We start from the raw sequence: 21,979 nt of genomic DNA, 5'->3' as shown, positions 1-21,979 counted from the left end.
CCCCTCATTGACAGTCCACTTAGCATCGAAGGCCTTCAAGGTCGGACTGTCCGTAAACCCTTTGCATGTGTTGCCTGGTTTACTTTACACTTTGGTAGCACGTGGGTGTCGCGCACAGACAACTAGCAAGTATCTAACTCAGGCCTTAAGTGTTCATAATGTGTGGGTGGACGGACGGACGGACGGACGTGTGGGGGCTGCACTTATACTTGTCATCTGAGCCTTCACTCTTTCAGCCGCAAGTGAACACTGATCCCCCCACCGCCCTCTCGCCCTCCTGACCCTCCTCTCTCCTAATCACTTCATCTCTGTCTCAGCCGTCCCGTCCCCCCAACCCCTCCCACCCACTGCTGGTGTACAGAGGGATAATGAGACGGGTGGGACAGATATGGTTCCTGTCAAATCCCTGAGATGGCAGGACTTCATACAAGCAGGCCTGGCCTGGCTCTGTATGTTGTTTCATGCCCTGCCTATACTAACACCCATACCAAGCTGTCAACCGGTGGTGTAAAGTAACTAGGTACATTTACTCAAGTACTGTATTCAAGTACAATTTGGAGGTACTTTTACTTCACTGGAGTATTTCCAATTTTTACTTTTACTTCTACTTTTACAAACATTGCAAGGCAAACATTGTACTTTTACTCCACTACAATTATTTGAAAACTTTAGTTACTAGTTACTCTGTAGATTTTGATTATTTTTACAAAACGTACATTAATAACTGCCCTACGTACATTTCGTACATTTGAAAATAGCCGATCTACAAGCTCACAATGCATCGCGATGCGATGCATTGTGAGCTTGTGGATCTGCTATTTTCAAAAGATTATTATATATAAACTTGTGAAATGAAACATTCTGCATAATGAGTTCTTTCTACTTTTGGTACTTTAAGTACATTTTGATACCAACACTTTTGTACTTTTACTCAAGTCAATTTTAAATTCGGGACTTTTACTCGTAACAGAGTATTTCTACATTGCAGTATTGATACTTTTACTTAAGTAAAATATGGGAGTACTTTTTCCACCACTGCTGTCAACTGAGAGAACACACACACAGAGGAACAGGCAGCAACAATATGCTCTTTTTGACAGACTTAGTTACATATGTATTCAAGAGCAGTGGTAGTTTTTGCCGCGTGAAAAATGATGGCCAGCGTGGTGGTCTTACCTTCAGCACATACAACATTCACAACACAGACACACACACACGTCGCACACATTTTTTTTGTCATTAAACACAATGTTTCCCTGTGTTTATAAATCCTTTACATTTCCTGTCATGCTATCTTGATATAGTGACATTCCTCCCGGACTCTTGTTTCTAAACTGTCATTGACATAACCCAGGCAAAGGCTTTTGTGTACATTATAGTCTCAATAGGGCATAGCAGTGGTACCACAGATAGAAAACCCATTATTTTTTTCCCATAGAGATTTCTGAAAATATTTGTATTGATTATTTTAAGCCTGGAACCAAGCCATCCAGGCTCCTGGTGAACCATGACCATAAAACATTTGATTCTGTGTCAAAACATATTTGAAAACCCCCCCAAAAAGGGTATTTATTTACTATAGTATATAATATAATTAAATATTCAAATACTTTTTTGACACAGAATAAACATAAAATGAACTTGTAAATATCAATGCAAAATTTTGCATGACATATTTAGAATGTTTTTCTTACCTTTTGATACCATTTTATGCAATAACATTCATATAATATTATTAACATGAATCAAATATGCTGCAGGGCCTGGTACTCAGCCCTGAGGATGCCCCTACAGTATACATACAGTATATGTCTATTACACCCATCCGCCCCCCCCACCCTGCTCTCCTCCACCACACTAGACACACAATGGGATTCACCCCACCCATAATTATCTTGCTCCCATTTTTCCTTTCACTCTTACCCTAAAATGACACTAAGCGTTCCCGTTCTCCCTGTTCTTTTAAACTTATTCTGAAATGAAGCCTGTTTCGAACTAACCTAAAAAACACCCCCACTAATTAGTGTTGTGTTTTCAATGTGTAAGCGTCCATTTTAATTAAATACAGTGAAATTCATAGCTTAACACACAGCCAAATCTAGCTATAATAGTATTAATAAATCCATTAACGCTACACAGGTTTACTCTGAACCAAGTAAGATGTCTTGCATGAGGCCAGCCACTGGGACAATGGAATAATCCTGGTCCTCGTGGAAATTCTCTTAAAAAAGCAGCCTTTTAACTACACTGTTAAAAAAGTAGGGCTTTACACTGTAACAGAACCTCAATAAAGCCTTGGACCCGGAGAGTTCCATCCCTATCCATGCATAACCAGACTTATAAACTAACCTCAGAGCAGTTTGGGAGGGAGAGAGAGAGAGAGAGAGAGAGAGAGAGAGAGAGAGAGAGAGAGAGAGAGAGAGAGAGAGAGAGAGAGAGAGAGAGAGAGAGAGAGAGAGAGAGAGAGAGAGAGAGAGAGAGAGAGAGAGAGCGGGCAAATGAAGACATGTGTACACAGTCAACCCTCGTGGCAAACTCTGCTATTCTCATTTCTATCAATGTTATTCGAGGAGTGCAAGGCAGGCTGGCAGATCATTTTCTTTGTTCCTGAACAAGATGCCACACTACTCTGTGTTCTTTGGCACTAAAAAAAAAAAAGAAGAGAAAAAAAAGACGTTAGGTTCTTCTCCCCCTAATGACTTTGGTCTCTTATTCTCTCTTTTCTTCGCTCCCTTCCCTCTTTCATTCTCTCCGTCCTCCATTGTGCATCTCTGTTCCCCTCCTATTGTGTGCCAAAGCGTAGTCACAAGGACACAGAGGGCCTTTGTCCCCCCTTGGGTGAGGTGGGGACTGGGGAGAGAGGGGGTGCGGGAGAGAGAGGAGGTGCAGGGGAGGGGGGGTCGGGGGGGCCAAGGGATGAAACAAACAGGCGGAGAAGGAGAGTTGGAGCTGAAAGAGGGAGGGTGTAGAGTTAGGAGGAGATAGAGAGGCAGGGGAGTTGGGTGGTGTTATAGGGGTGGGGTGGGGTGTGTCTGTCTGGTGTCAGCCGGGGTAATGTAATGGCGGCAGGCAGGCAAAGTGGCGGTGGAGTAAAAGCAGAGGGGAAGGTAAAATAGTATAATGGGGGCTAATGGGACCTCTGGGAGGACCATGGGTCTCTGTAGTGTCACTGAGTTGAGGATGTACTTAGCATGTCGGCTGCTTGCTGCGCTTTGGGGTTTAGCCCAGGATGGCTGTGTATAACCTGTGCTCTCTGGGAAGAGGTTGAAGTTTGGTGTTTTGGTAGCAGCGTGCACGAGGATCTCTCCAGACAGACATCACCTGTTCTGCATGCAGTCCTAGTATTGGCGTTGTTAAAACCGATACCAGACTTTTTAGCGCATACATGGGCTATAGGGCAAAAAAAAGGGCTTTAAATTTTTTTTTAATAATAATAGCAAAAATAGCAGATCTACAAGCTCAAAACGTGTCGCACTGCGACGCGTTTTGTGCTTGTAGATTGGCTATTTTTGCTACTTTTGTGTGACATAGAATGGCGAAGTACGTTTACGAAAGAAGTTCAAATACGGTGTCTGCCCAATAGTATGCAATGTGGCCCTCTGGAGTGAGTGTGGAAATATAGTGGCCCTCTCCATCTTCAAAGTTGCTCACCCGTGCTATAGCGTCCCTATTCTGGGGGTAATATTCGGTGAAAATAACCGACAAGCTCACAATGTGTTGCAAAGCGGCGTTGTTATTTATTTATTTGTGGAATCCAACAGCATCAAAAACAAGCATGTTTCTCATGAATGTCCCTCCTCAAGCCCAAGAGGGCCTGCACCCTGACCTCCTTTCACCTTCCAGCTCTCCAAAAAGAAGTTCCTATCATATCTTTTTCTCAGTGTCTTTATGCCTCTCTCTCCCAAGCCAGGCCCAGGGGTCTCATCTCATGACAAAGAAACAATAGGTGTGACATATCATGGCCTTTTATACGTACGGCTTGATCAAAGGGTTGACTCAATCAAAGGCAGGCCTGCAGGGCAAGGTGTTTATGATCCCTTTAACAAAAGGAACACCTTCTAAATGATTACAGATAGAATGGAATAACAAAATAATAGCACCCCTACAATCATCAATGATAAACCAATATTTGACAGTCCAATACCGCCATAACAGCGCGTTGCAAGTGTGTAGATCAGCTATTTTTGCCGAAGATTTTTGGTGTTGAAAAAAAAAAGAAAAAAAGAAAGGAGCAGACCTGGCTGCTAGTATAGAGCCCTGGGTATTTAGGGTTTAAGTGGTTAAAAGCATCCACAATAGTGGAATTAGGATTCGCCTAAAGCATGAACAGCCCTCAGTCTGATTCAGTTATCATAAACCACCTGCTCCTCCGTGTACTCACCACCAGCAGACACACACACACACACACACACACACACACACACACACACACACACACACACACACACACACACACACACACACACACACACACACACACACACACACACACACACACACACACACACACACACACACACACACACACACACACACACACACACACACGCACACCAGCCTGGGATGACCCCAGTCCATGTAGTATCTACGAATCCACACTTCTCAGGATGTGCAGCACTAAATCACCCTCCACCCGCCATCAGGTGTTCCGGACAAATACCAGCGTTAACCGGATCCAGAGTTGCTCTCCGCATGCATGGACCGACCCAGCCAGCGAGGTCCAGTCAGTCTGTATACCCGCAGCCTTCAGTTTTCGTCATGCTTTACAACTCTGGATCCGCTAATGCGGCATCTCCCTGCTGCTCAAGCTGTCCCATACATCACAGTCCATGACACTAAATCCTCAGGTTTTTTGGAGGAAGCCTGCCTCCAATGCCTGTCCTATTCCCATGCTTTACTGCCTGGCTACTGGCTCGTCTTCAGGAACCTGCGGAGTATAAAATATAGCCTGGCTATGTTAACCATAGGACCTGGAGAGGAGAGGAGAGAAATCAGAAGATAAAGGGCAGAGAGAGTTGAAGCAAAAGGAAAATGGAAGTGAAAGGATTGAACAGGATGCACTGTAGAGTTGGAAAACGTAGAGCTCTCAAAATGGAAAGGAATATAAAACGGTTTACGACGTCAACAGATTATTTTAACAGCGCCTGTAGGTTCGGGGCACAAAAATAAACATTCAACAGACTGTGCAGGGTGCATAAATTCTGAAAACTAGGACAGAAGGTGACCATGTGACCATCGCTGTCACCAAATGCTCCCTCTCCATTCGGATGAATCATTTTATTTTCTGCACACGCACACATAAACACGGTGTTGTTTGGTCGCTCAGCCCTGAACCTCTTTAGACTGGATTATCCTCAGGGGGCATGGGAACAGCTCGGTGATCACTAAAACCTCTCAGCATTGATCTTCTGTTAGTGCCGTGGAGCAGCTATACACCACAGTCTATGAGCCTATTCAGCAAAGTCTTTGTCCCCGAGAGAGAATCTCATGTCTCAAGCCGTCTGACATTCACGGTCGTCTCAGGCTACACAGCCAGAGGCCGAAAAACATGTGCTTCAAGGTCCATCGATCCGTCATAGAATCATACCGTCCTGGTTTAGCAGAAGTTCCCCTCGTCAGAGGCACATTGTAATGTCTGTGGTTTGGGGGCAACGTGGGTGGGGGATCTTATATATAGATATATATTGATGCTGCTTCTGATTAAGGAAAATATGAGCAAACATGAAGCCACATTTCCAACCGAATGTGAGGAGGAGTGTGTTTAAGCTCAAGGTGCCGTGTTGCTACCCACGTCCAAGAGGGTGAATTTTCAGAAATGGCAACCTAGAGATTAGCTGGAGGGTGTTTTGAACTTGAAATTGTCTAAATTGCGCTTGGAACGTATTGGCCTGGTGCCTCTCATTCTGTACCAAATATGATGCAGGCCGGGGTTTGGTTGTGGTAACAATTTGCGTGAAACTCTTTAGCCAAAGTGATCTGTAATGGTTTTTGAGTGTTTGGACAACAGGGTAATGTAATTCTCTCAGAGTCCTTATTTAACTTAAGCAGGTCTTATTGAAATAGCATTGCTATTGCTTAAGTGGAAGGGCAGAGGGCCAGTGTGGAAACTCCATGCCGCCACCAGTTGCTTTATTTATGTGGAAAGAAAAACTTTTAGAGAGAGCAGGAGACTCAGGAAAAACACGTTCCTTCACTGTGCTTGTTTTTCATACGAATAGATTGCAGCCCTTTATGATGAAAGCTTATAATTCCATTAAGCACGGTCCCAGCACGCGCTGATAGAAATGCTATGGGAAACATAGACATTTATTATGAAAATAAATAATTGGAATTGTTGGCCCCACATTTCTCAGAACATGAATTCTCCTGGCAAGAGTCAGAGTGCTATTACTCAGTTAATTCATTATTTCATAAATTCATGTTTTTCTGTATAATTAACATCTCACTGTCTGTTTGTCTGTAGTTGATGGGCTCTCTGGTACTGGCGGTGGGATTATGGCTGCGCTTCGACCCAGAGACTGTTTCTCTGCTCAACGGTGATGGGGCTCCTGACACCTTCTTCATTGGTGAGTATGCAGTGGTGCAAGAAGTACTCACATGTTGTACTTTTAAGTAAAAGTAACAATACCACAATGTAGAAATACAAATAAAAGGACCGGTGTTCAAAATGTACTTGATTAAAAGTACAAAAGTATTCGCATTAAAATATACTTAAGTACTGAAAGCAAAAGTGCAGAATGTCCCATTTCACAAGTTTCCAAATAAAAATGCTTTGAAAATTGCAGATCTACAAGCTCACAACGCGTCGCTATGTGAGCTTGTAGATCGGCTATTTTCAAATAGCCTACAGTAAGTTTAAATAGGGATGAAGTGGTTACAGTAATGTATGTTTTGTAATAATAATCAAAATCTACGAAGTAACTAGTAACTAAAGTTTTCAAATAGTTGTAGTGGAGTAAAAAGTATAATATTTGTAGTGTTTTAGTGGAGTAGAAGTAAAAGTATTGAACATTGGAAACACTCCAGTAAATACAAAAATCCTCAAAAGGGTGCTTAAGTACAGTACTTTAGTACATGTACTTAGTTACTTTACACTACTGGTGAGTATCAAAGCACAAGGCTTAAGTTAAAAATCTGCAGAAATCATAAATTGAGCAAGTGCTGAAAGGGATATACATACTACTGTACATATTAAAAGATTTCAAGGAGAGAATTGATTATGACCATAAGTTGACCTCAACTATGACTTCTGACATCTGACATACTAATGTTTTATGATTCAGTTCATTATGACACGGAAATGTCCTCATGTGTTCCTCTCCTCTCATTTATCGTTCTTCGTGTTTCCATGCATGCATCTATTGGCAGTGAATAAAGCTTCTTAAGATCAAGGGAATATTCCTGACACTATGCACTTATTCCATACACACACACACACATTCTCACAATTTAGATGTGATAAAGGGCAAGGCACACAAAGTGAGTGTGCGCGTGTGTGTGTGTGTGTGTGTGTGTGTGTGTGTGTGTGTGTGTGTGTGTGTGTGTGTGTGTGTGTGTGTGTGTGTGTGTATGTGTATGTGTGTGTGTGTGTGTGTGTGTGTGTGTGTGTGTGTGTGTGTGTGGCCGTGTGTGGCCGTGTGTGTGTGGCCGTGTGCGTATGTGCGTTGTTATGACAGTAAGTGTATTGCATACAAACAGGATGGGTGTTCTCAATGTGCAGATAGATGTTGCATGTCCGTGTTGCTTATTAGTAGTACATGACTTGGTTCAGTTCTTCCACTGTGGGGTGTGGCTCTGAACGGCAGGAAAACTAAATACGTGAGGGAGACCACAGCGGCACTAAACACCTTTCAATCATTCACACCGCCCAGCTGGAAAGTGAGAGTGGGAAGGAGAGAGAGAGAGAGAGATGGAAAAGAGTGCAGCGTCTATAACAGGACATGGTAGAGGACAGTCCGAGAAACAGATGGAGAGCTAGAGTGGCGTGAGGAAATAAAGAAAGAGGAACTAAAATTAAGACTATCTTTCAGTTTTTCTGTGTATCATGTCTTTACTCAATCCTGAGTAATAGTTTGACTCAGAAAGTGTACAAATGGACCCCGAAGGATGTGATTGTGCAGCAGCTTTTGAATACTTTATTAACAAGTTTGCTAACGGTACATGTAGTACAGTCAAAGGCTATGCTACACAAAAAGCCCCAGCTAGGGGGCTTGTTTCCATTGTCCATTGCACTCAATTAATCAGTAATATAGATAATACATACAATACAATACAATGCAATATAATACAATACATATCGGTAGAAAACTCAGAAGCATCATAAGGTATATTTACAGAGAAAGAAGGGGTGGTGGGGGCGGGGCGGCAGAGGATGATACTACCCAAGCTGTTGAAGGAGTTCAACTATGCTCAATTGTATTTTAAGGTCAGCCATTCTTTGAGGTTAGTTTGGGTTGGAAGTCGAGATCTTTAATGGGTTTTGGTAGTGCATTCCACCTTTTGGTGGCAGCATAGTAGAATGCGTTTTTTCCCCATGTCTGAGCCGAATTTGGGGGAACGAGGTCAGATGAGCTCCCTTTGGTGTTATATGCCCATGGGCATCATCACTCACTCTAGCCCATTAAGACCTGAGGCCGATTCTAAAATCACCTTCTGAATCCTAAAAGTTTTCTCAAAAGCTTATAGCAAAAATCTGACACAGAAAATGTGTCAAAATGACACAGACGCTTTCCCAGATTTGGGCGGGATAGAGCTCTGGTACGCAGCTGTCAAAATTAAATCCATCCTACTACTACTGTAGTCTACAACCGCTCACAGCTGTCTGTCTGATAGCATCTGATAATGTCAGTTATGTTAATCGCTCTGCACCGGTCACATTAATGCTAAACTTAGACGACCCTCACTTACTTGATGTCTGAGTTCAGCGAGTTCACCATCTTCTGTGATGGATGGACTGCTAATGGTGTCTTCATTATCTGTGCATGTGCATTTTTGTGCAGGATATGTGCGCGCGCTGTATTTATCGTCTCTGCCGGGTGGAAACCTCATATGTCCAAAATGTTTACTTTTCAGGATTAAAATGTATAAAATATCAAAAGTAGCAGATCTACAAGCTCAAAACGCGACGCTTCGCGCCCCGCTTTGCGCTTGTGGATCTGCTACTTTTGGTGTCACGCTATGGCATGATTAAGTAGGGCATTCATTTACGGAAAAACAAAAAAAAAGATAAGAGGTTTCTGCTCCGACAACAGCGATATGCCTGCGCACACACGCGCGCGCATTTGTATAATGGTTGTTTGTGTCCAAACTAGGGGCTTAGATGTCCATGTGGTTTGGCTGAAAGGGAAGTGGTCTTCGTCAGGTCCTCAGGGAGTGGAGCTACACATGGCTTTGACAGGGAGAGCCATCACCCAGATACAGCTCTGCTTTAGGAAGCACAGCTGAGAGCACTCAACAGTTACCATTGCTGTCTACCGTGGCATTAAGCCTAGTAGTTGCCTGAAAATAAGTTCTCTGCTCTCTCTCTCTACTCTCTTATGTTAATCCATTAAGACCGGGAACGCATCTGTGTCATTTTAAGATTTCTTTGGCTATTCAAAGATAGCAGATATACAAGCTCATAGCCGCAGAATGAGCTTGTAGATCTGCTTCTTTTTTTTTTATCGTGGAGAATTTGTGCAAATCTTTGAATATGTTTTAAAGCGAACATTTTTAACTCTGATCTGTGCTTCTGGGGGTCCTTGGAACAACATATTTTGAGAAGGGGGTCCGCGGCCAAATACATGGGGGTCCTTGACATAGAAAAATTGGAGCACCACTGATATAGCAACATGCTGTTAGGATTTGGAAAACATTTTTAGATATGTATTTGGCCGCGGACCCCCATCTCAAAATGATTTGTTCCAGGTACCCCCCAGAAGCAAAGATTTGAGTTACAAATGTTTGCTTTAAAAATATAGCTTGTATATATAGCTTGTATATCTGCTATTTTTGAATAGCCAAAGACATAAAAAAATGACACAAATGTGTTCCCAGATTGAATGGGTTAATAGGCATACTGCAATACATTGTTAAAAAAAGGCCTAAAATATTTGTATGTATTTTGAAATTACTACACTACAAATCAATTCATAACTATTTTACACTTTAAAGCTTTTAAGGTTGTAAATGCCACACTAGTAGTGTAGCTTTGCTAAATCTTAGCTAAGTCTTCTTTATCCATAAAATCGTAATGGGAATTATTTACTTAAGTTCCAGCAAAGAGCAAAGCTAAAGGAAAAAAAGCTGTGTGATGTTTATCGCTAGGGCTGTCAGTCTGTCAGTTTCCTGAGATGAGATACACACTCTCAGCGGCTACATACGTCAACAGTTGTAGGGGAATTTACAGAGAATTCTAACTATTTTAAAGTTCCAGCGAAGCTAAAAAGTGAGAAGCAATGTGATGCTTATCACCAGAACTGTCAGTCTAGCGCAGGGGTCAGGGGACTTTTTGATAGATTAGATACTGTAACTTCATGGACTCACATTACAGTACCTTTTCTATTAATATGTTGGGTTCATGTTCCAGTTAACCTTTTAACCCCTCAGTAGTCAACTTGACCGTTGGCTCTGTACTTGGTCTGCTCTTTTTCCCTCTACATCACCAACTCTTCGAAAATAGCCGATCTACAAGCTCACAACGCCTAGCAGCGCGAGGCGTTGTGAGCTTGTAGATCTGCTATTTTCGGCTAATGTTCCCCCATCACACAAAGATATGGCGGACCCCCTGTAGTAACTCTGAGGACCCCTTAGGGGTCCCGGAACCGCCTGTTGAAGACCTCTGGTTACTATAGCGGTTACTGAGAACAGAGAGGGTGTCAGCGGGGTCACGGCAGTATAGCTGTAGGCGTGTCACACACTGAGACGGAGAATTAACAGAGAATCTTAGCAGATCACTTCCTCCGTTGAGTAACTAAAAACCCCCCCTTCCACACAATGACAGGAGTGGCATTTTCACAGCTCTGAGGTCATCTATAGACGCTACGTGATGAAATCAAGCTCTGCAATGAGAAGAACATCTTTGTGTTGATTTATTTTTAAAAAGGCCCTGTATTGCTTTGTCTTTGTCTGTCTGTCTCTCTTTCTCTCTCCATTTCACCCCCCGAGCCCATATAATCACCTGGGGAGATGGTATGCACTCTCTAACCTCTATCCTCTGCAGAGCCTTTGCCTAGCAACAGGCCCCACCTGTGTGTGTGTGTGTGTGTGTGTGTGTGCGCTGTGCAGGTGAACCTGTCAGTTGAGTATAGCCGTTCCCTGCAGATGTAACCACATCAATGCACTCTTCCTAATGACATGTTTAACCCATTAAGACCTGAGGCCGATTCTACAAAAAGAGTTTTCTGAAAAACCTATTGTTACGCCCCAGCCTAGGGGAACCTTAAGGGCGCAACATAACAAGTGAGACCCCCCTCTTTCCAGCTCCAAAGGACCACCAGCAACAAGAGTTCGCAGCCTTTTTATGGGTTTTTATTAAAAGCCAGTTACTTCGGGGTGGGCATTACATCAAAACAATAAACAAACTAACTTAACATAAGAACCTGAAGAACCTGGAGAACATTAGAACCTGGAGAACATTAGAACCTGAAGAACTACCCACCCCTACGAAACCCAAGGCTGTAGGGTTGCCAGATCGGAATGACAGTTTTCAGCCCAAGCAGCCCTTAAAACCAGCCCATTGCAATAAAAACCCGCCCACATGCACTCTCATGCACGCGCGCGCAGCGTGCGTGCATGAGAGCGCGTTTTTTTTTGCGTTTTTTTGCGGTTTTAATTCGTTTTAATTCAATTTTAATTCGGTTATTTATATATATATATATATATTAATATATATATATATATATATATTAATATATATATATATATATATATATATATATATATATATATATATAACATTTTAAATTTGGGCTTGTTTTTAACTTTAAAACAAGCCCAAATTTGATGTGCCAGCCCAAGGCTATTTATCCCAGCCCAATGAGTTTTAAAATAGCCCAATTGGGCGGAAAACCGCCCAATCTGGCAACACTAGTGGTAAAATGCACAATAACTCCTAACAAACATGTCTATACTGTAGGTTGGCTGGCAGTCTTGCTGGAACTGAAGAGAGGAGAGCCCACAGGAGCTGTGGAAAGCAGGCCTTTTAAACTTCCCTCTGCCAAGGCTGGAACCAATCAGCTCCCTGCAAAATTACTCACTCACACAATCAGCTAGACACACCTGCAGCCCATCACTCACAGACACACACCAACCACACAGAGGGCATAGACAAACCTATACGAAGATTAAAACATATAGTCATTACATACATTATGACCTCAGGGTCATAACACCTATGTTGCTATATCAGTGCTGCTCAAACATATTCATGTCAAGGACCACCCAAAATTATGTGTATTTGCCCATGGGGTCCCCAGCTAAATGAATTAATATAGCATCAAAATCAGTTTAACGCTTAAGCCCTATTTTGTATTTTGCTCTGCTTGTACATCAGCAGGAGTCCTTGAAACATGAAAATGTTTGAGAACCATTGGTTTAATGGGTGGTCAGGCAATTGACATTACATTTCATTTCAGGGCAACATTAGAAGAACACAGATTATAGTGTGGCGTGATTGTGTTGGTCTATATTTGGCACATTATAGACTCTATAATGTGCTGAAGTGTCACGCTATTCCACTAGTTGTTACTATGCTGTGGTCATTAAAACTAATTCCAAATGAGGGTGTTACAAACAAAAGCCCCGATGGCGCCAATGTTTGGAATTTGATGATCTCAAAGTCAGACTACAGAAATAGCCCAGTCGAAAATGTCAATGTTACTGGATGTCTCCTGCGGCCTAGACACTAACCAGCTGGCAGACCCTTTAAAGTTTAGATGGTCTGTAGATTCTTTAGTCCACTGATTTATTGTATTCTTATTACATTATTTTGGTCTGTCCTTATACAGTTACAGTACAATCCTGTGCTGCCCTCCTCTGGTGTGGTGATGAAATACAATGTTAGATGAAGCAAAGTGTGCTGCTGACTGTGATGGGAACTTGGGAGCACCGTTGCCATATTTTGTGAGAGAACTAAGCAGCCAGGTCTATGAAAAGAAACAAGCCCAAAAGAAGCGACTGTAGGCTACATGAGCACTTTAAACCTATATACATTGGCTATTTGAATAGACGATATACAAGCTCTGAACGCGACGCGTTGTGAGCTTGTAGATCTGCTATTTTCAAAAAAGATCTTGAAAAGAAAAAGTGAAATGTTTCGAATACATTTGAAACATTATTTTAGATGGGGGGTTCTGGTTAGCCCTAAATGGTAAATGGTGCGTTTATATAGCACATTACATTCACACACACAGACGGCAGAGGAAACCATGCAAGGCACCAACCTACTCATCTGGAGAAATTAGGGGTTCAGTGCTCTTGCTCAAGGACACTTCGACACTAACTCTGAGGGAGCCGGTGTTCAAACTGGGAACTAGAGGTTACGAATGTAACCCCGGTTTTAGTAGGTTCGGAGTTTACTACTCACTATGGGATATCAGCGCCCTCAGGCGATGAGACAGAGCAACACACACGCTCCCGGCGCCAATACTGATTGGCTAAGGGTATGTCACGAGTCCGGAAGGACCCGGGAGTATAAAGCTCCCCCGTGACGTAGGCTCTTCCTCTTAACATTCTCCTCTCTGCATGCCAAATGCGCACAGAAAGGGGTGTCTGGTGAGTAGTAAACTCCGAACCTACTAAAACCGGGGTTACATTCGTAACCTCTAGTTTTACCACGGTTCTCCGTTTACTACTCACTATGGGATTCATAAACCCCCCTTGAGGTAATGAGCCACACAACCCTGACAACCCCGCACGCCCCTCAGCCCCAGGTCACGTCCCCCAGGACGTGACCTAAGAACCCCAGGCCATAGGTCCACGACCTCATGACCCCTGGGCGCCCCCCCAGCCCACCGGGCTGGGGTGCGGGATAAATAATAAGAGTAGGCCCTGACAGACTCTAGAGTCTGCCTTATTCTCTAACAGGCAGACACAGTCCGCCTCATAATACTGAGGAGCAGGGCCCTCATTCCCCAAGACACAGCCCTGCTGGTCCCAAGGAAACCTAAAGAGGAAGTTGAAGATAAGGAGAAAGCCCCAAGCCTACTCCCTATCCTCCACTGACCTGGAGGCAGCAGCCACACCCAGGACAGCGTGCGCCACTGATGACGCCGCCACGTCCAGACTGTAAAAGGCCGCAAAAGTCGATGGTGACGACCAATTTGCAGCCGCACAAATCTCCTGGATCGAAGCTCCCTTGTAGAGAGCCCAGGACGTAGCCATGCCTCTAGTAGAGTGGGCCCTCAGACCCCCCGGGACTGGGACACCACTGCTCACATAAGCCAGCTTAATGGCATCTCGGATCCATCTAGAAAGCGTCGCTTTGGTGACCGCCTTCCTCTGAACCCCCACGCCAAAAGAGACAAAGAGTTGTGTCGATGAGCGATTGGCCGCCGTCCTCTGGCAGTAGAGCTTCAAAGCTCACACCGGGCAGAGGCAATGTAACCGCCTGTCCTCCGCCGAAGCGAAGGGAGGTGGATGAAAAGCTACCAATTCAACCGGATCCGGGGCCACCACCCCGGTCTTTGTAACGAACGCCAGGTTTGGTTTAAGCAAAACCCTCCTGTCGTTGTTCAGAAAACTCATGCACTCCGGGCTCACCGAGAGCGCATGCAAGTCACTGACCCGTTTAGCCGTAGACAGGGCCACCAAAAGGACCGTTTTGAGACTAATGACCTTCAGATCCATAGACTCAAAAGGCTCGAACGGGTGACGGCACAGTGCATCCAGCACCACCGTCAAATCCCAGACTGGGAACAGTGGCCTGTTGACTGGTCTAGCTCTTCTGGCGCCGTTCATAAACCGGCGCACGAAGTTATGCTGACCCACCGTCTTGCCATCGTCGAAACCTAGGTGGCAAGCCGAAATGGCAGCCAAATACACTTTCACTGTCGAGAAGGATAAACCTTGACTTAGCCTTCCCTGTAGAAAGGTAAGAATGCTGCCCACCGGGGCCTGGACAGCCACCACCACTGGTGACTGCTCCAGACACCAAGATGCGAACATATTCCATCTGACCTCGTAAGCTTCCCTTGTGGACATAGCCCTCGCACCCTGGATGGTAGCCACCACGTCAGGGGGGAGGCCACATGAAGTCAAATTCGCCCTCTCACGGGCCAAACCCATAGGTCTAGGTCCTGAGGGCGCTCGTGGAACAGCTCGTTCCCTCCCTGCCTCACCAGGTCTGCCCTGGGAGGGAGGGCCAGAGGCGCATCGTAAAGGAGCGGAGCTATCTCCGACCTCCACGTGCCCCATGCTGGAGCCACCAGCAACACCGACAACCCCTGGAGCCTGACCCTCTCCAAGGTGGGGAGGATCAACTCCATTGGCGGGAAGGCATAAAGCAGTTCGCTCGGCCAACTGTGTGCCAAGGCGTCCATGCCCATGGAACGGTCCCCCCTCTTCACTGAGAAGAACCGAGAACACTTCGCGTTCTCTTCGGAGGCAAACAAATCGACCTGGGGGCGACCGAATCTGTGCCAGATATCCTTCGCCACTATCGGGTGGAGTGACCATTCCCCGTACCGGAGATCGCCCCTGGACAGCAAGTCCGCTCCGTGGTTCAGGAGGCCCGGTACATGAGACGCCCGTATGGACGCGAGCCGTGACTCGCACCAAAGCGTCATCTCGCGTGCTAGACCATCCAACACCAGGGAGGTCAAGCCTCCCTGCTTGTTGATAAAACACATGGTTGTCGTATTGTCCGTTCTGACCGCGACATGACAACCCAAGATCTGTGCCTCGAAATGTTTCAGAGCGAGGAAAACCGCCAGCAGTTCCAGGTAGTTGATGTGAGCCGACTGCAGTGTCGGATCCCACATTCCCCTGGTCCACCTGCCCTCGTGGACGGCACCCCACCCAGCCAAACTGGCGTCCGTGGTGATGACCTTCCACGAAATCACAGCTCCTATACTGACCCCCTGGGACAGAAAGGCTGCTTGTGACCATGGTCTGAGTGCCTCCACACACCATGGAGACACCATCACAAGCCGACGACCTGAGGTGGGTGGGATCCGAAGGGCCCTCAGCCACCTCTGAGCGGGTCTCATGTAGAGCCTGCCTAAGCGGATTAAGTGAATGGCTGAGGCCATGAGACCTACTGCTTGCATGCATTGTTTGTAAGTAACTTCCCGCCCCGGGCGGAAAGATCTCACACAAGCTAAAACGCTGTCTATCCTCTCCTTGGATAGACGTGCCCTGAGCGTGTTCGAGTCCAGCGAGATCCCCAAGAAGGTGGCCCGCTGGGACGGAACCAAAACGCTCTTCTTGACGTTGATTGTGAAACCCAGCGACGTCAGATGGGAGATGGCCATGGCCGTGTGCCGCGCCACCTCCTCCTCCGAGCCTGCGGCTATCAACCAGTCGTCGATGTAGGTCGACAGACGGATTCCCTGTCTCCGTAGTGGAGCAATGGCCGCGTTGGTACACTTCACAAACACCCGTGGGCTCAACGACATACCAAAAGGGAGAACCATGTACTCGTACACTTCCCCTTCGAAGCCGAAGCGCAGGAACTTCCTGTGCGGGGGGTAAATTGGAATGTGGAAGTAAGCATCTTTCAAATCGATGCTCGTCCACCAGTCGCCCTGACGCACCGTGCGTAATAACTTCACGGTCGTTAGCATTTGAAAATGAAAAACCCGCAGGAACCTGTTGAGTCCCTTCAGATTCAATATGGGTCTTACGCCCCCCCCTTTCTTTTTCACCAGAAAATATTCCGAATAGAACCCCAGACGGTTCTGATCCGGAGATAATTTCTCTATCGCGCCCTTGTCCAGAAGGGAGGCTACTTCCTCTCTCAAGGTCTTGGCCGCTTGGCCCGACGCTCGGGTGTACAATACCTTGTCTGTCATGGGCGGCTTCCTGGCAAACTGCAGTCTGTAACCCTTGCGAACGGTGCGCAGCACCCAAGGGCACGGCTTGCAAAGTTTCCATTGATCCAAGCATTGAGCGAGAGGATTGTCGCTGGATGCTGCCGTCGCTAGTTCCACTGGTCGTGAAACCGTTACCATGGGAACCGGAGACGCTAAAACTCTGTTCAGCGGAGCTACAGCTGTGGAGCTCGCTAGAGACAAAGGAGGTCGCGTCGATCCTGACGTTCTGCGTGTAGAGATCACGTGACCTAGTGCGGAAGTGTTCCGCACTATTCTCACGTTGTCTACAAGGTCCGCCGCCATCTTGTCTAGGGCCCTTGGCCTGACTAAAGGAAGCGACGGAGCCACCTCTACTGAAAGAGGCACTCTGTCGCCCTCCAGAGGTTGGCGTGACTCGGTGCACGGCAGACTGTAAATATTGGGGTGACCCTCGACCCGCGCCGCCATTATGCAAACCTTCCTTCCCACAGTGGGCCTCTGGCGCCCTCTGCTGGGTGGATGGTAGAAATGGAAATTTTGGCGTGACCCTTGTACATTGGCGTTTGGAATTAGCAATGGGTTTATTACCTTTGTCTTGTTCATAGCATGCACAAAATTCATCCCAGCAGCGCTTGGACAGTCTCCAAAGGGACTGTCCAAGCGCTGTGGGCTTATGGGTGGAGGGCATTGATATGGAGGGGCCCCCCCAAGGGGGGTCCCTCCGCATCGCCGCTCTGAGACGGGTGAAATGATGAGAGGTTTTGTAAATTTCAGAACATTTATTGGAACCACATTTTGCACACAAACACCCTGGCAAACAACATTCTGACAATACAATACGGCAGAGGCCTGGCTCTGTAACATTGTCACTTTTTGTCTTTTGTTTCTCAAGTCCGTCGGGGCCATGAAAAGGCAACGTCTCTTTCCCGAGGTGACCAGGGGGGCTAATCCCCCCCCACTCCGTCCGTGTGGATGTGGGGGGGGCAGCCGAACAACCGGTAACACCGGGGGGCAAATGTCAAACATGCTGCCCGCGACCACGTCCTCTCCCGCCGCGTCGTGTGGGTCGGGGGGAAGAAGGAGGGGGGGAACGGGGGTCTTTGCGACGGACGTCGCCGGCTCCCAGCGACATGGGCCCTTCCATTCTGGATGGACGGGCCGAGGAGTTGCGGGAGCTGCCGCTGGCGCTGGGTTGGCGAGATGAGGAGAGTCTCCCCCGTATGGCAGACCTCTCCTGGCGGGGTCTGCCTGGGTGGGGAGGCTTCGGGGCCAAAAGACCCGCCGCTGCCTCTTTCCGGGCCCTCGCCGACTCCGTGGAGTCCTTTAAGTACTTCTCTGCACCGCTGAAGAGATTACTTGCTTTGAGTGGAAGGGCCAGCAGCTTCTTCTTCGCGTCTATTTTCTGCGCGTCTCTTGTGAAGGTGGCGAGGTCGAGCCACCGCACCCTCTCTATGGTCGCGCAGTCGTCCAACACCCGGCCGGTCCAGTTGATGGCGTGCTGGGTGCAGGAAATGGTGAGCTGGTTAAGGCGATGCAGCTCCTTAGCGTCATCGCCCCATTTCGTCTTCAGCTCCGCTAGTCGCACGGCAGAGGAGCCCTGGAGGATGGTAACGGCGTTGAGGGTCTTTGCGACCTGTCCAGCCGCGGCGTAGGTCTTCTTCAACGCCGCGGAGGATTTCCTCATTTCCTCGTTATAAAAGGACGGTGTGGCGCCCCCAAGCACCACCGTACCTGGTTGCATGTCCTCCAGTCCTTCCGCCAACACAGGGTCCATCGGAGGGACTTCGATCAGCCCCAGTTCCCTGGCGGAGATCAGGTCGATGGGGAAAGCTAGCTTTTGTCGGGTCTTGGTGATCCCCCCAGGAGCTCACCAAGGCCGCCTGGAACCCCATCGCTTCAGGGAGCTTCTTGGACTCCACCACCCGTGTTGGTGGAGCCTCCAAGCCCTGGAAGCCTGCTGCGAGAGCGGTGGCGTTGCGGCTCTCTACGGGCTGCACCAACCCGCACCTGGCGATAGCCCGTTTGAATACCGCTGTTACTGGTTCGGTGACCTCTTCGACGACCACTTCGACGGTGTCGGGGTTTCCGCCATCCCCCTCGGCGCTCGCCATGGACACCTCCTGGACCTCCTGGTATGGCGCGAGGTCCAACTCGTCCTCCAGCTCCTCGAAGGCCAGCTCCTCCTCGCTATCGGCCAACGAGGCAGCCCAGTCGTAGCGTCGGTGGGGGGAGGTGGAGGCGCTGCTGGTTAGCTGCGGCGGCGACATGTGTACAGCGGCAGCGACGGAAGGCGGCGTCTCCGCCGCTGGCCGCTTTACCTTCGGCGTCGGCACCGGTGGGGGTCCCATGAGTGTCTCCTCGGGCGGCACTCCTGGGGTCCCTGTGCTGGTGGTGACGGACGCCATGCCTGGATCGCTCCTGGCCCAGCCGACCAGGGTCTCTACCCTGGCAAGCCGGGCGTCGAGCTGCTGGCTGGTGAAGGACGCGCACGCTGGGCACTCGTCCCTCTCGCCCTGGCGTACCTTGGCGTCAACGGCATGGGCGACCCCACAGCAGTAAATGCAGACACTGTGGGGGTCGTCTGCGGCGACGAGGAGGTCGCACCTCGGTCGTCCGCAGGTCCTCGGTGGTTCCATCCTGGTCTGGAACACAGCGGCCTAAACTTTGGCTAGTAGCACCTTAGCCTAGCTGCTACTAGTAGCCTAGTCGCTAAATGAATGAAAAACGCTAACCGGCGTTTTCAAATGCCAGACAAAGGAAGAAACTGAGAGGATAGACAAATAAAATAATAAAATAAGTTCCGGGAGAGAACTTTTAGCAAGGTTTTCCCGTGGGGAGATACTCCGTATTCCCGCGTTGGGTTAAGTTGAAATTTTCTTGCTTTTTGTGTGTGAATATCTGCGCATTCGCTTGCAGAGTGGAGAAAAGAGGAAGAGCCTACGTCACGGGGGAGCTTTATACTCCCGGGTCCTTCCGGACTCGTGACATACCCTTAGCCAATCAGTATTGGCGCCGGGAGCGTGTGTGTTGCTCTGTCTCATCGCCTGAGGGCGCTGATATCCCATAGTGAGTAGTAAACGGAGAACCGTGGTAAAACCTTCCGTTTCCCATGCAGCCTCTCTATCTCTTGCTACTGCCGCCCGACTAATGGTTCTTTTTACCTGTCTTTCTGTAGGTGTGTACATCCTCATAGGAGCTGGCAGTCTGGTCATGTTGGTGGGCTTCTTTGGCTGCTGTGGAGCCGTTCGAGAATCCCAGTGTCTACTGGGGTCGGTAAGTCCAAACACCACGTGCAGTCGTGCACTCACTCACACACACGCACACGCACACATTCACACGCACACACAAACCAGAAAATAACCATTTACGTTTCATATTCAACTTGTTATTAGGATCCATTTACCAGATCAGAAATGTGCTAAATGTACTTTCTTTGTGCTTCTTTTCAGTTCTTTTGCTGTCTATTAATCATCTTTGGAGCGGAGGTGGCAGCTGGGGTTTTTGGATTCTTAAACAAAGAAAAGGTAGAGTAATATATAAATTAAATTATATAATGCACGCTTAGAGTAATTAAATAAGTTAGGAAATCCTTTCTAGGATTCCGTCTAGAGCTGCAACTATCGCTTACCATTTTAGCGATTATGCAATTGATAGATTTTTTGATTAATGGAATAATCAAGAAGTGCAGCAAATCAACGTAAAAAAAACTGTGATTTTTTTTTATAATCGACTAAATCGATTAGATCTTAATAATAACTTATGCCCTATGGCCTATTGTATACTTTGTTATACAACAGTGTTGTGCAAAAACAGCAGATCTACAAGTTCACAACACGTTACATCATGGTGCGTTGTGAGCTTGTACAGTTCATCTAATTTAGCTATTTTTGAAAATGCATATTAAAATCGTATTCATCATAATGGATTAAATCGATTAGTTCGATTTACTGTTGCAGCCGTAATGCCATCCATTCTATCTCGCAGATCATCGATGATGTCCAGAACTTCTACAAGGAAAGCTATGCATCTGCCAATGATAATAGCACAATGCTCAACTCCTACCACAGTGTGGTAAGTTAAAGTTTTGGGAAACTAAAAACAAATGCTGCTTTTACAATGGGTGCTTGGTAAATGGTAAATGCAACATTCACTGAGATGTAGAATTCATGTGCCATGCTGTGCTCTGTCCTACACTGTAGCTGAACTGCTGTGGAACCAAAGAAAGCCCCTGCCCCCCTACTGATCCCCCATCAGAAACCAAGGTGAGAGCTTTACTCGCTTCTAGTGAACAAAACAGAACTCTGCTTCGTTACAAACGACCTCTAGTTTGCCTTAGGGCGGTGGTTCTCAACCTTTTTAGGCCGCAACCCACCAAAATAATCATATTTGAAATGGGGACCCCCCCAAAATAATCATATTTGAACTGGGGACTCCCCCAAAATAATCATATTTGTACTGGGGACTCCCCAAAATAATCATAAGGGACTCCCCCAAAATAATCGGTAACCCCAAAATAATCATATTTGAACTGGGGACCCCCAAAATAATCCTATTTGAACTGGGGACCCCCCCAAAATAATCATATTTGAACTGGGGACCCCCCAAAATAATCCTATTTGAACTGGGGACCCCCCAAAATAATCATATTTGAACTGGGGACCCCCCAAAATAATCCTATTTGAACTGGGGACCCCCCAAAATAATCATATTTGAACTGGGGACTCCCCCAAAATAATCATATTTGTACTGGGGACTCCCCAAAATAATCATAAGGGACTCCCCCAAAATAATCGGGACACCCCAAAATAATCATATTTGAACTGGGGACCCCCCAAAATAATCCTATTTGAACTGGGGACCCCCCAAAATAATCATATTTGAACTGGGGTCTTAAAAGTCCCTACATTGTCACTTCACTGTCATCTGTCAGCTCACTGTAACATTGTACTTCATGACAGCTTGAATCACAAGGTTGTGTGTGTTTTGTT

At 46.8% G+C, this 21,979-nt stretch overlaps 1 protein-coding gene across 1 annotated transcript in view; it reads left to right on the top strand.

Moving 5' to 3' along the window:
* The window catches only part of LOC308097680 (CD9 antigen-like), a 29,331-nt gene that overhangs the window by 3,938 nt on the left and 3,414 nt on the right, over positions 1–21,979 (top strand). Inside the window, exons 2-6 of the mRNA XM_080445634.1 lie at positions 6,464–6,566; positions 20,167–20,264; positions 20,441–20,515; positions 20,976–21,062; positions 21,191–21,253. Of these exons, the coding sequence (XP_080301760.1) occupies positions 6,464–6,566; positions 20,167–20,264; positions 20,441–20,515; positions 20,976–21,062; positions 21,191–21,253 (426 nt within the window). The remainder of the gene's footprint in view (positions 1–6,463; positions 6,567–20,166; positions 20,265–20,440; positions 20,516–20,975; positions 21,063–21,190; positions 21,254–21,979) is intronic.

Source organism: Gymnoscopelus braueri, assembly GCF_963280865.1.
Source record: "Gymnoscopelus braueri genome assembly, chromosome: 12".
Lineage (NCBI taxonomy): Eukaryota > Metazoa > Chordata > Actinopteri > Myctophiformes > Myctophidae > Gymnoscopelus > Gymnoscopelus braueri.
The sequence above is the reverse complement of the archived record's forward strand: the minus strand, read 5'-3'. Positions and strand labels throughout refer to the sequence as shown.